The sequence below is a fragment of the Chanodichthys erythropterus genome, chromosome 20 (assembly GCF_024489055.1).
Source record: "Chanodichthys erythropterus isolate Z2021 chromosome 20, ASM2448905v1, whole genome shotgun sequence".
Lineage (NCBI taxonomy): Eukaryota > Metazoa > Chordata > Actinopteri > Cypriniformes > Xenocyprididae > Chanodichthys > Chanodichthys erythropterus.
In genome coordinates this window covers 38,071,435-38,085,383 of record NC_090240.1, presented here as the reverse complement: position 1 = coordinate 38,085,383, position 13,949 = coordinate 38,071,435, and the positions used below count along the sequence as shown (strand labels likewise).

The window sequence follows — 13,949 nt, the reverse complement described above, 5'->3', positions numbered from 1 at the left end:
TAGCAACCATCTACGGCCTAGTAACCACCCAGTCAACTATAGCAACTGCCTAGTAACCACCCAGACCACCCTAGCAATGCCCTAGTAACCACCCAGACCACCATAGCAATGGCCTAGTAACCACCCAGAACATCCACGTATCATAGCAGTTAGTTTCTGGGCTTTCAGAACCCATTAGCAAACAACTTGGCAACTGACTAGTAACCACCCAGAACAACATAACATCATAGCAGTTATATTTCTAACCTTTCAGCACCCATTATTAACCACCTAGCAACATCCTAGTAGCTACCCAGAACACCCAAGTATCATAGCAGTTAGTTTTCTGGCCTTTCAGAACCCCTTAGCAACCACCTAGCAACCATCCAGAACACCCTAAAACTGTAGCAGTTAGCTTTCTGGGCTTTCAGAACCCCTTAGCAACCACCTAGCAATGGCCTAGTAATCACCCAAAACAATGTTGTGTCATAGCTGTTATTTTTTGGCCTTTCAGAACCCCTTAGCAACCACCTAGCAATAGATTAGTAACCACACAGACCAACCTGGGAAATGCCTAGTAAAAACCAGGAACACCTTCATATCATAGCAGTTAGTTTTCTGGCCTTTCAGAACCCATTAGCAACCACCTAGCAACGACCTAGTAACGACACAGAACACCCTAGAATTGTAGCAGTTTGTTTTCTGGGCTTTCAGGACCCCTTAGCAACCACCTAGCAATAGCCTAGTAACCACCCAGAACACCCTAGTATCACAGCAGCTAGTTTTCTAACCTTTCAGAACTCCTTAGCAACCACCTAGCAACGCCCTAGCAACCACCCAGAATACCCTAGCATTATAACAGCAATTATAAAAAAATCTTTTTTTTTTTTTCCTTTTTTTCTGTGGAATGCACAAATAAGATATTCTGGGGGAAAAAGTGATTTTGTTATTTTTTTAATTAACTATCTTAAATTAGTGTCTAAAATAATAAGAAAAGCCTACATCAACATATCGCCGACTAGCAAATAAACAGCCTGAATTAAATAATGAATGACATTCTGATGGACGTTGATCGACAAACGGCAGCCTGTTATTGCAGCGCTGGTCCTAAGAGAGTAGAGTGTGATTCTAGTAGCAGTTCATTCACAGGAAATGACATCACATAGTCTCAGTGAACTATGACAGGAAAAGCCTCAGAGCAAACAAGGGCTGAAATACCTGGATAACATCTCTCTGATCTGGCTCTGGGCAGTACGGGATAAAGAGAACTTCCACACCGGAGGTAAAATAAACATGGCCAGAGCCGCCGTTTTACGTAATGTAGAAATATGGCCGCGGCCCAGATCTCCTTTAAGAGGGGGTGCGATCGGAGGGTTTGAGCCACTGAGTCATGCGTTCGTAATCAATCGCCGCTTCCAAGGCCCTGGAAGAAAGTGAAGCCCAGTGGAAAATATTATGTTTGCCATTACAACATGGCGGACGCAAATAAGAAATGCTCTTGTAATGGTTCCTGGATGTGTAACTCCAGAATAGAAAAATGAGCGGTGACTCCACTGGAACACAATGACAGCACTGTTTCCTAAACCCCCGCGCCCCTCGCGTCAGGAGAGATGGAGAACGCTGCAGGAACAGATGTCAACCTTCATGAGCTCATTCTCTCACTGGACACTTCGTTTGACCTCGAACACTGGGAGAAGCAGAACGCAGGCCGCTATTGAAAAAATGAACACCTAGCAACGGACTAGTAATTTCCCAGAACACCCTAGCATCGTGGGAGTTAAATTTCTAAAAGTGCAGGATCCTTTAGCAACCACCCTTGAAACGTCTGAGTAACCACCAAAAACACCTTAGCATCACAGTTGTTTTCCAAGTCTGAACCCCTTAGAAGCGCCCTAGCAACACATAGTAATCACCCAGAACATCCTAGCAATGCCTAGTAACCACTCAGAAGGCCCTAGCAACACATAGTAATCACCCAGAACATCCTAGCAATGCCTAGTAACCACTCAGAAGGCCCTAGCAACACATAGTAATCACCCAGAACATCCTAGCAATGCCTAGTAACCACTCAGAAGGCCCTAGCAACACAGAGTAATCACCCAGAACATCCTAGCAATGCCTAGTAACCACGGAGAACGCCCTAGCAACACATAGTAATCACCCAGAACATCCTAGCAATGCCTAGTAACCACTCAGAAGGCCCTAGCAACACATAGTAATCACCCATAACATCCTAGCAATGCCTAGTAACCACTCAGAATGCCCTAGCAACACATAGTAATCACCCAGAACATCCTAGCAATGCCTAGTAACCACTCAGAAGGCCCTAGCAACACAAAGTAATCACCCATAACATCCTAGCAATGCCTAGTAACCACTCAGAACGCCCTAGCAACACATAGTAATCACCCAGAACATCCTAGCAATGCCTAGTAACCACTCAGAACGCCCTAGCAACACATAGTAATCACCCAGAACATCCTAGCAATGCCTAGTAACCACTCAGAAGGCCCTAGCAACACATAGTAATCACCCAGAACATCCTAGCAATGCCTAGTAACCACTCAGAAGGCCCTAGCAACACAGAGTAATCACCCAGAACATCCTAGCAATGCCTAGTAACCACGGAGAACGCCCTAGCAACACATAGTAATCACCCAGAACATCCTAGCAATGCCTAGTAACCACTCAGAAGGCCCTAGCAACACATAGTAATCACCCATAACATCCTAGCAATGCCTAGTAACCACTCAGAATGCCCTAGCAACACATAGTAATCACCCATAACATCCTAGCAATGCCTAGTAACCACTCAGAAGGCCCTAGCAACACAAAGTAATCACCCATAACATCCTAGCAATGCCTAGTAACCACTCAGAACGCCCTAGCAACACATAGTAATCACCCAGAACATCCTAGCAATGCCTAGTAACCACTGAGAACGCCCTAGCAACACATAGTAATCACCCAGAACATCCTAGCAATGCCTAGTAACCACTCAGAAGGCCCTAGCAACACATAGTAATCACCCAGAACATCCTAGCAATGCCTAGTAACCACTCAGAAGGCCCTAGCAACACAGAGTAATCACCCATAACATCCTAGCAATGCCTAGTAACCACGGAGAACGCCCTAGCAACACATAGTAATCACCCAGAACATCCTAGCAATGCCTAGTAACCACTCAGAAGGCCCTAGCAACACATAGTAATCACCCAGAACATCCTAGCAATGCCTAGTAACCACAGAGAACGCCCTAGCAACACATAGTAATACCCCAGAACATCCTAGCAATGCCTAGTAACCACTCAGAAGGCCCTAGCAACACATAGTAATCACCCATAACATCCTAGCAATGCCTAGTAACCACTCAGAATGCCCTAGCAACACATAGTAATCACCCAGAACATCCTAGCAATGCCTAGTAACCACTCAGAAGGCCCTAGCAACACATAGTAATCACCCATAACATCCTAGCAAAGCCTAGTATCACTCAGAACATCCTAGCAATGCCTAGTAACCACTCAGAAGGCCCTAGCAACACAGAGTAATCACCCAGAACATCCTAGCAATGCCTAGTAACCACGGAGAACGCCCTAGCAACACATAGTAATCACCCAGAACATCCTAGCAATGCCAAGTAACCACTCAGAAGGCCCTAGCAACACACAGTAATCACCCAGAACATCCTAGCAATGCCTAGTAACCACTCAGAAGGCCCTAGCAACACATAGTAATCACCCAGAACATCCTAGCAATGCCTAGTAACCACTCAGAATGCCCTAGTAACACATAGTAATCACCCATAACATCCTAGCAACGCCTAGTATCACTCAGAACATCCTAGCAATGCCTAGTAACCACTCAGAAAGCCCTAGCAATGCCTAGTAACCACTCAGAAGGCCCTAGCAACACATAGTAATCACCCAGAACATCCTAGCAACGCCTAGTATCACTCAGAACATCCTAGCAACGCCTAGTAACCACTCAGAAGGCCCTAGCAACACATATTAATCACCCAGAACATCCTAGCAATGCCTAGTAACCACTCAGAACGCCCTAGCAACACATAGTAATCACCCAGAACATCCTAGCAATGCCTAGTAACCACTCAGATTACCCTAGTAACACATAGTAATCACCCATAACATCCTAGCAACGCCTAGTATCACTCAGAACATCCTAGCAATGCCTAGTAACCACTCAGAAAGCCCTAGTAATGCCTAGTAACCACTCAGAAGGCCCTAGCAACACATAGTAATCACCCAGAACATCCTAGCAATGCCTAGTAACCACTCAGAATGCCCTAGCAACACATAGTAATCACCCAGAACATCCTAGCAATGCCTAGTAACCACTCAGAAGGCCCTAGCAACACATAGTAATCACCCAGAACATCCTAGCAATGCCTAGTAACCACTCAGAAGGCCCTAGCAACACATAGTAATCACCCAGAACATCCTAGCAATGCCTAGTAACCACTCAGAAGGCCCTAGCAACACATAGTAATCACCCAGAACATCCTAGCAATGCCTAGTAACCACTCAGAACGCCCTAGCAACACATAGTAATCACCCAGAACATCCTAGCAATGCCTAGTAACCACTCAGAAGGCCCTAGCAACACATAGTAATCACCCAGAACATCCTAGCAATGCCTAGTAACCACTCAGAAGGCCCTAGCAACACATAGTAATCACCCATAACATCCTAGCAATGCCTAGTAACCACTCAGAACGCCCTAGCAACACATAGTAATCACCCAGAACATCCTAGCAATGCCTAGTAACCACTCAGAAGGCCCTAGCAACACATAGTAATCACCCAGAACATCCTAGCAATGCCTAGCAAGTAACCACTCAGAAGGCCCTAGCAACACAGAGTAATCACCCATAACATCCTAGCAATGCCTTGTAACCACGGAGAACGCCCTAGCAACACATAGTAATCACCCAGAACATCCTAGCAATGCCTAGTAACCACTCAGAAGGCCCTAGCAACACATAGTAATCACCCATAACATCCTAGCAATGCCTAGTAACCACTCAGAATGCCCTAGCAACACATAGTAATCACCCAGAACATCCTAGCAATGCCTAGTAACCACTCAGAAGGCCCTAGCAACACATAGTAATCACCCATAACATCCTAGCAAACGCCTAGTATCACTCAGAACATCCTAGCAATGCCTAATAACCACTCAGAAGGCCCTAGCAACACAGAGTAATCACCCAGAACATCCTAGCAATGCCTAGTAACCACGGAGAACGCCCTAGCAACACATAGTAATCACCCAGAACATCCTAGCAATGCCAAGTAATCACTCAGAAGGCCCTAGCAACACACAGTAATCACCCATAACATCCTAGCAATGCCTAGTAACCACTCAGAAGGCCCTAGCAACACATAGTAATCACCCAGAACATCCTAGCAATGCCTAGTAACCACTCAGAATGCCCTAGTAACACATAGTAATCACCCATAACATCCTAGCAACGCCTAGTATCACTCAGAACATCCTAGCAATGCCTAGTAACCACTCAGAAAGCCCTAGCAATGCCTAGTAACCACTCAGAAGGCCCTAGCAACACATAGTAATCACCCAGAACATCCTAGCAACGCCTAGTATCACTCAGAACATCCTAGCAACGCCTAGTAACCACTCAGAAGGCCCTAGCAATACATATTAATCACCCAGAACATCCTAGCAATGCCTAGTAACCACTCAGAACGCCCTAGCAACACATAGTAATCACCCAGAACATCCTAGCAACGCCTAGTATCACTCAGAACATCCTAGCAACGCCTAGTAATCACTCAGAAGGCCCTAGCAATACATAGTAATCACCCAGAACATCCTAGCAATGCCTAGTAACCACTCAGAGGGCCCTAGCAACACATAGTAATCACCCAGAACATCCTAGCAATGCCTAGTAACCACTCAGATTACCCTAGTAACACATAGTAATCACCCATAACATCCTAGCAACGCCTAGTATCACTCAGAACATCCTAGCAATGCCTAGTAACCACTCAGAAAGCCCTAGTAATGCCTAGTAACCACTCAGAAGGCCCTAGCAACACATAGTAATCACCCAGAACATCCTAGCAATGCCTAGTAACCACTCAGAATGCCCTAGTAACACATAGTAATCACCCATAACATCCTAGCAACGCCTAGTATCACTCAGAACATCCTAGCAATGCCTAGTAACCACTCAGAAAGCCCTAGCAATGCCTAGTAACCACTCAGAAGGCCCTAGCAACACATAGTAATCACCCAGAACATCCTAGCAACGCCTAGTATCACTCAGAACATCCTAGCAACGCCTAGTAACCACTCAGAAGGCCCTAGCAATACATATTAATCACCCAGAACATCCTAGCAATGCCTAGTAACCACTCAGAACGCCCTAGCAACACATAGTAATCACCCAGAACATCCTAGCAACGCCTAGTATCACTCAGAACATCCTAGCAACGCCTAGTAACCACTCAGAAGGCCCTAGCAATACATAGTAATCACCCAGAACATCCTAGCAATGCCTAGTAACCACTCAGAGGGCCCTAGCAACACATAGTAATCACCCAGAACATCCTAGCAATGCCTAGTAACCACTCAGATTACCCTAGTAACACATAGTAATTACCCATAACATCCTAGCAACGCCTAGTATCACTCAGAACATCCTAGCAATGCCTAGTAACCACTCAGAAAGCCCTAGTAATGCCTAGTAACCACTCAGAAGGCCCTAGCAACACATAGTAATCACCCAGAACATCCTAGCAATGCCTAGTAACCACTCAGAAGGCCCTAGCAACACATAGTAATCACCCATAACATCCTAGCAACGCCTAGTATCACTCAGAACATCCTAGCAACGCCTAGTAACCACTCAGAAGGCCCTAGCAACGCATAGTAACCACTCAGAAGGCCCTAGCAACACATAGTAACCACTCAGAAGGCCCTAGCAATGCCTAGTAACCACTCAGAAGGCCCTAGCAATGCCTAGTAACCACTCAGAAGGCCCTAGCAATGCCTAGTAACCACTCAGAAGGCCCTAGCAATGCCTAGTAACCATTCAGAATGCCCTAGCAATACATAGTAATCACCCAGAACATCCTAGCAATGCCTAGTAACCACTCAGAAGGCCCTAGCAACGCATAGTAACCACTCAGAAGGCCCTAGCAACACATAGTAATCACCCAGAACATCCTAGCAATGCCCAGTAACCACTCAGAATGCCCTAGCAACACATAGTAATCACCCATAACATCCTAGCAATGCCTAGTAACCACTCAGAAGGCCCTAGCAACACCTAATAATCACTCAGAACATCCTAGCAATGCCTAGTAACCACTCAGAATGCCCTAACAACACATAGTAATCACCCAGAACATCTTATCAACGCCTAGTAACACCCAGAACATCCTAGCAATGCCTAGTAACCACTCAGAAGGCCCTAGCAACACATAGTATTCACCCAGAACATCCTAACAATGCCAAGTAGCACCCAGAACATCCTAGCAACGCCTAGTAACCACTTGGCGCACCCTAACAACACTTTGTAATCATCCAGATCATCATAGCAACTCCTAGTAACACCCTAGCAATACCTAGTAACCACTCAGGACACCCTAGCAACACGTAGTAATCACACAGACCACCTAGCAATGGGAAAAGCAGACTGTAGATCCATATAGATGCATATTCACCTGACATCCAGTGGCCCTAAAAAGTATTTGAACACCAAAAGAATACCACACATAAAATGTCACGAATACTTTTGAATGGTATCACTGAAACAGACACTACAAATCACAAAACAAATGAGAAGCAGGTCACCTTTTATTAGCCAATAAAAAAAATTATCTGCTCGCAAGTCATTTTGCTCATGCAGGTTTGCAATAACAAAATATAAAAAAGCAAGTGTTTTTTTTTAAGAAGCATACTCACAAATTTCAAGCACGTGTTTTTTTGTTTGTTTTTTTCATTTCAAACCAAATTTATTTTTTTCAAAATTAAGACAATAGTAATAAAACTGATGAGCCTAACTGGATACTGGTAAACCAAGCGTTTGGGTTTTTAAAGCCATTTGACTATATAAAGAGCATCTTTCACCACTGACGGCCATTCAAAACATTCACTTATTCTGGCAAATTAATATTTTGGGGTTTAGGAACAGCCAGTCAGCATTACCGTGATGTCATTTTCCAGCATTTACAGCTCAGGTGACTGGCTCAGAAATTTATGTCCATGAACAAATATGGTTTGCATACTTCACAAGCTCCATGCAGCAGCTGTTGGGCAATACATGTTAAATGGGTAGCAGTGTTTGGAACATAGTCATTAGTTTCTGCCGGGTTAATAAAAACCAAAACATAACACCATGGTTCATACAAAACAGCTTGACCATCTTCAGATGGTGTGGCGCTGGCCCAAGATGGTCTACAAGCCAATTCAAGTTCCAAATTTCAAATGTTATTATGAATAAATGTGATTTTACCCAGTCATTGTAACCAGAAGAGCCCATCAAACACTCTCACAGATCATCTTTACTACAATGACACAGTACAGCACATCACCATCTAGTGTCGCAATCTAGGAAAAATCAACTAAAACCAGTTAAACCACAGGGTTTCCAAACACAACAGCAATCAGATTTCATACACAAACCTGACTGATCAGAAGAAAACAACAGTGGTTTCATTACAAAGAATACTGTAGCTACAAGCAAACAGTCCATAAAGACGTAAAAGTAAACCATACCTGAGATATGACAAGAATCTCATTCCAGGTGCCAAACGTTCTCCATCAGGACGTCTCAGTGTCCACACGCTTCTGCTCTCTGCGAGTCTGTGGAAAGAACTATTCAGTGCTGTCAGGACAATACTGCACATTCCCTTGCTCTCACAGTCGGTTTGGTTTGTGCATCCAAGAACTTCTAATCTCTGAATTTTGGTGGAATGCCACTTATTTGGAATCTCAGAGAAAAACAGTCTTTTTAAAAAAAACAAAAAAACAAAAAAACATCTTATATGGAAAACTGGATGCCTGTTGCACTTTTTCTTTCACTTTGTGATGGACAGACTGCATGAATATTAAATTAGCTGGAGGAATTTCCTCCACGGAGAGCATATTTAGGGACCCTTTAAGCTGTCAGGAATGCTTTGTGGTTGGATAACTCCTGGAGAAATGTTAATAATGCAGGCTACTGCCCAGACCAAATATGGTAATATTGTTACGTCTGGAATCAGGCTCCACATCTGGAAGCACTTAGAGCTGTTGAGTCAAGAGAGAGGAGCGAGCCGAGCCAAAAATAGAAGCCGTAAACTTTGAGTTTAGAACGTCTCCAAACGCGCACAGAATTAAGTGCATAGATGAGTTTTTAAACATTTGTATTTCTAAAAGGGGAAGAGTTTGGATGTGTGAAGATGGATACGATTGCCCAAAGCGCGTAGCCGATCTGAATAAAGGAACGCACGCGCGCGCGTGCTGTGGATTAATTTATGGTTGACGCGCGCGGAATGAACGCCATTAATAGACCCCTGGGGGCGACGAAATATTTCTAAGCCGAGTAATACTGCTAATCTTTTACATGACGTTAACCAAAATAAAGCATGTTAGTAAGCAATGCGCTGATGATGCTGGTGAAATAATACTTAAAATTAGCCCTCCAACACATGCTCTCACTCACACACGCAATCCAAAAAAGTCCAAACTAGTAGCCTTCTAACACTTTCAGTTACCACACATGTTGTTTTATGCGTTAAATTAGTAACAATGGTTAGCTAGGGGCACCAAAAAGAAAAATAACTGAATATTTTGCACACTTAATAAAGCAATACCTGTCTCCAAAATACAAAACAAAATAGCTTCTTTACACATTTGAATGTGCTGCTATCAGAACGTTTTATTTAGATAAATAATATATGGTTTCAAGGCTTTACGCATTAACTTTAAGCAAACTCAAAAAGGAAACGAGAGGAGTTGAGGGAAAGGGAGGAGAAAAGAGAAATATAGAGCGGGGAAACAGTAAAAAATGTGTTCAGTGAGAGGGGGAAAATTCATTTAGGAGAGAGAGGGAGGGGAAAAAAAGAAAGTTAGACAGGGTGGTGCTTAGCTCGGATGGAAAACGCGCCAAGAAACATTCCTCGCATAGCTTCGGAACAGTTCAGCGATGGTGACGTCAGGGCTCCACTACAGTATATAAGAGGAGCTGAGCGCGTCTTCACTCTCAGAACGCTGCGCCTTCAGACGCACGAAAACAAAGCGAGAACGCGACGCATCGCCTGGAGTCAGTCAAACGAGGACTTAAACCGAGGAACTGTTCGTTTGATACAACAATCTACAGCACACAGAGGAGCGAAGATGTTTGCTTGGGCCGTTATCGTCATCCTTGTTGCACACTTCAGTGTGGTAAGTTGCTTTCATTACTCGTATGCTTATTATAGAAGTTGTGTATGATGATTTAGAACTTACTAGACGAAGAAGGAAGCATTAATCCATTCATTAGAGGATCAGAACAAAGTTTGAGCTTTATGTGTAATAGAGTAGACATTACACCATAGACATTGAGGATACACATCCACAAAAAAAATAAAACAATCTACATATGGTTTCTTCATCCTTATACTAAAGTCCCTTGGTTTTTCTGCTCAGGTCTTCTCCAGCTGCCCAGCGGCATGCTCATGCACGCAAGAGCTTCCCAAATGCGCGCCTGGAGTCAGTCTGGTCTCAGACGGCTGCGGCTGCTGCAAAGTGTGTGCCAGACAGCTGAACGAAGACTGCAGCAAGACGGAGCCGTGCGACCACACCAAGGGGCTGGAGTGCAACTTCGGGGCCAGCCACGGGGCCACCAGAGGCATCTGCCGAGGTATGTTTCTCATTATGCTTTGTGAAAGACACCGAATGGAAAGCATGTGTGGATGAGGAGGGGGGAGGTTGGAATTCTCAAACTTGTGGATTAAAATATACCTTTCGTTTCCCCTAACAGCCAAATCGGAAGGTAGACCGTGCGAGTACAACAGCAGGATCTACCAGAACGGAGAGAGTTTCCAGCCCAACTGCAAGCACCAGTGCACTTGCATCGACGGGGCGGTGGGCTGCATTCCGCTGTGCCCGCAAGAGCTCTCCCTGCCCACGCTGGGCTGCGCCAACCCCAGGCTGGTCAAAGTGCCAGGCCAGTGCTGCGAGGAGTGGGTCTGCGACGACGGGAAGACTAGGGACTCCGCCGACAAGCTGTCTGGCAACGATCCGATGGTTGACGACTCCGAGAGTGACCTCACCAACAAGAACGAGCTCATCTCCATCGTGAAGGCCGGACTCAAATCCTTGCCTGGTAAGCTCAAAGATGCATTGGATTGGTTTGAGTGACTTGCACATGAATAGAGTTCTAAATGGCACTTTGTTTATTTGCAGCATTCCGATCGCAGTTCGAGAAGTGCATAGTGCAGACCACACCCTGGTCCCAATGCTCCAAGACCTGCGGCACTGGAATCTCCACCAGGATAACCAATGACAACGCCGACTGCAAGCTGGTGAAGGAGAGCAGGATCTGCGAGGTCCGTCCATGCAGCCAGTCGCCCTACACCAGCCTGAAGGTATGCAACACCCCTGCAAACAAAAAACCAAACGTATTGCATGACATGCATTCGAGTGCATCTGACTTATCTCGCGTCCTTCAACAGAAAGGGAAGAAATGCAACCGGACCAAGAAGTCCATGCAGCCGGTGAAGTTCACGTACGCCGGATGCTCCAGCCTGAAGAAGTACCGCCCCAGGTACTGCGGCTCCTGCGTGGACGGCCGCTGCTGCAGCCCGCAGACGACCCGCACCATCCGCGTCAAGTTCCGCTGCGAGGACGGCGAGACCTTCAACAAGAACGTCATGATGATCGAGTCCTGCAAGTGCACCTACAACTGCGCCCAAGGCAACGATGCCACCTACCCCTTCTACAGACTCTTCAACGACATCCACAAGTTCAGAGACTGAGCGCCGGGGAATCCTGGGAGCGCGTCACGAGCGACGACCAATAGCAGCTCAGCTGCGCAATCGGGGGGAGGGGCCATCCGCCGGCCAATCAACTCCTGTTGTAACTAGATTCCCACGGAATTACAAACGGACTTACATTACGGGGACTTTGAAGTGCACTGTTTGCTGAGGCCGCGTCAGCGTTTTGGAAAAGGCTCGCTCCACACTGGAGCGCTACGTTTTATAGCTTCGTTATGGAGCAACCTGTAAAGATGTAAATATTTCAATTCCTGATGTATATCTTGATGTCTAAATACAAACATGAACCAAACTGTAGACTTGTGTGAGTGTGTGTGTATTCCCAATTGTAGATATGCACATGCAAAGACGTACAACTGGTAGACTTTGTCCAAGGTAACACTCCCTCCTGATGTGGGTGAACGCATCCTCATTGTTTGGCAGCTAATGGAATCCAACTCCACCACACGATCAACAACAGACTTAAAGGGTTGAATGAATGTTTTATTGTTATTATTTATCGCAAATGTAGCTCTTTTATTTGAACATTGTCATACTGGAATAAAGTGTAAAATGATCTAATTTTATATGTTACAAATAAAAGATTTATTTATGAACTAAACACCTCGAGTTGCGTTCTTGAATGCTCAATGGAAAGATGTGCATAAAGCACAGGTAATTCATGAGATTCAGTCTTTGATTGAAGGAAGGGATGGTTATATAATGGCACTTCTGGAACTTCCCCCCCCTTCTCTCTTTCTGTTGAATGGAATGCTATTGGGGAACTGTAAGACTTGACTTGCTTCCTACAATAAAACCTGAGCCGCTCCTTCATTTAGCTTCTTCAAGAAAACAATTAAGAGACCCAGCAATAGCAGAAAGCATGGAGCTACGCCCGGAATCTTGAGTGCTTTTCCAAATGGAGCTCCAGTCTGTGTTTGCAGGAGTTTTCAGAGAATAAGAGCTAAAACATCAGGAATCACAGGGAAGAGGAGGTCTTTATATAACTCCTCAACAACCCATTCATGCACTTGTTGTTTTGACGTTGCACACGAGTTTAATGAATATCCATCTTATCTTCGATCGGAGAGTTTTATAATCATGCATTCTGCACATCTGTCTCTGACCCCTCCTTCAGCTGGAGTGATATATCTCCAGTGAGGTTTGATCCAGGTGAAGGAAATCCAGCTGAGGAATGCAGACGCGCTGATGGTCGGCAGATGTTGGAAAATATTTGGAAGCAGCTTGTTCGGCCATCCTGCTAAAAATATGCCACTTCTGAAAGAACAGAGATCCTGCCCTAGAGCAAAGCTGGGCTTTATGACATCCCTACGGACAACGGGAACACAAACGGACGGTTATATCACACCATGGAGGCCTTTAAGCAGTTTCTATCAGTCCAGACGTTTCCTTGAGATACGACGATGCAGACAAAACCAGCAGCCGTTTGACTTCTAAAAAGGGAATGAAACGACAAAAACAAACAAGACCGATAAGACAGCTGATGGTGATATAGTCAAATGGAATGAAAACTGTAATTTTAATGGTTTTCCACTAGGCATTTGTTATGCAATCTTTTATTTTGACATTAGATTAAAAAAAATTCCATGCACTTTTTGTAGATTTTATGGTCCATTCAGAAGAGACGGTTAATATGCATAATGTTTTCAATCCTTAGGTCTCCTGTCCTCTTCAGCGGTGTCCCTCAGTGGGGTTTTACCTGTCTGTTATTTCACTGATGACCCCTAGTGGCCAAAACAGAGCTGCTGAATGTTTTAAAGGGACAGTACAGCCAAAAATGAATAATGTTGTTCCAAACCTGCATGCATTTCTTTGAAGAACGGTGATGTCCAACAACATGGGACCCATTGACTTTCATTGTAAATTTGTTTTCAAAATATTTCTTACATTCTGCAAATGAAAGCTTTTGATCAACATACACTCTTAAAAATAAAGGTTCCAAATAGAACCATAATTTTG

General features: G+C 44.7%; 2 protein-coding genes across 5 annotated transcripts in view; one reads left to right on the top strand and one right to left on the bottom strand.

Moving 5' to 3' along the window:
• The window catches only part of ddah1 (dimethylarginine dimethylaminohydrolase 1), a 78,480-nt gene extending 68,996 nt beyond the window's left edge, over nucleotides 1–9,484 (bottom strand). For 2 of the 4 annotated variants that reach the window (XM_067370888.1, XM_067370889.1), the window contains exon 1: nucleotides 8,749–9,482. The gene's annotated coding sequence lies outside the window, so the exon portion shown is untranslated. Of the gene's footprint in view, nucleotides 1–8,748 lie in introns of all 4 variants that reach the window. The other 2 variants (XM_067370890.1, XM_067370892.1) reach the window with 2 other exon arrangements.
• Nucleotides 9,485–10,188: 704 nt separating this feature from the next.
• On the top strand, nucleotides 10,189–12,591 carry ccn1 (cellular communication network factor 1). Its single transcript, XM_067370887.1, has 5 exons — nucleotides 10,189–10,398; nucleotides 10,642–10,855; nucleotides 10,976–11,320; nucleotides 11,401–11,582; nucleotides 11,670–12,591. Exons 1-5 carry the CDS (start codon nucleotides 10,351–10,353, stop codon nucleotides 11,970–11,972), a joined length of 1,092 nt encoding a protein of 363 aa, XP_067226988.1. The 5' UTR covers nucleotides 10,189–10,350; the 3' UTR covers nucleotides 11,973–12,591.
• Nucleotides 12,592–13,949: the final 1,358 nt, after the last annotated feature.

Excerpts from the sequence above, each read along its gene's own strand:
- ccn1 (XM_067370887.1), top strand. The coding sequence starts at position 10,351 with ATGTTTGCTTGGGCCGTTATCGTCATCCTTGTTGCACACTTCAGTGTG. Across the intron at positions 10,399-10,641 it reads TTGTTGCACACTTCAGTGTG|GTCTTCTCCAGCTGCCCAGC; the intron begins GTAAGTTGCTTT and ends TTTTCTGCTCAG. Across the intron at positions 11,321-11,400 it reads CGGACTCAAATCCTTGCCTG|CATTCCGATCGCAGTTCGAG; the intron begins GTAAGCTCAAAG and ends GTTTATTTGCAG.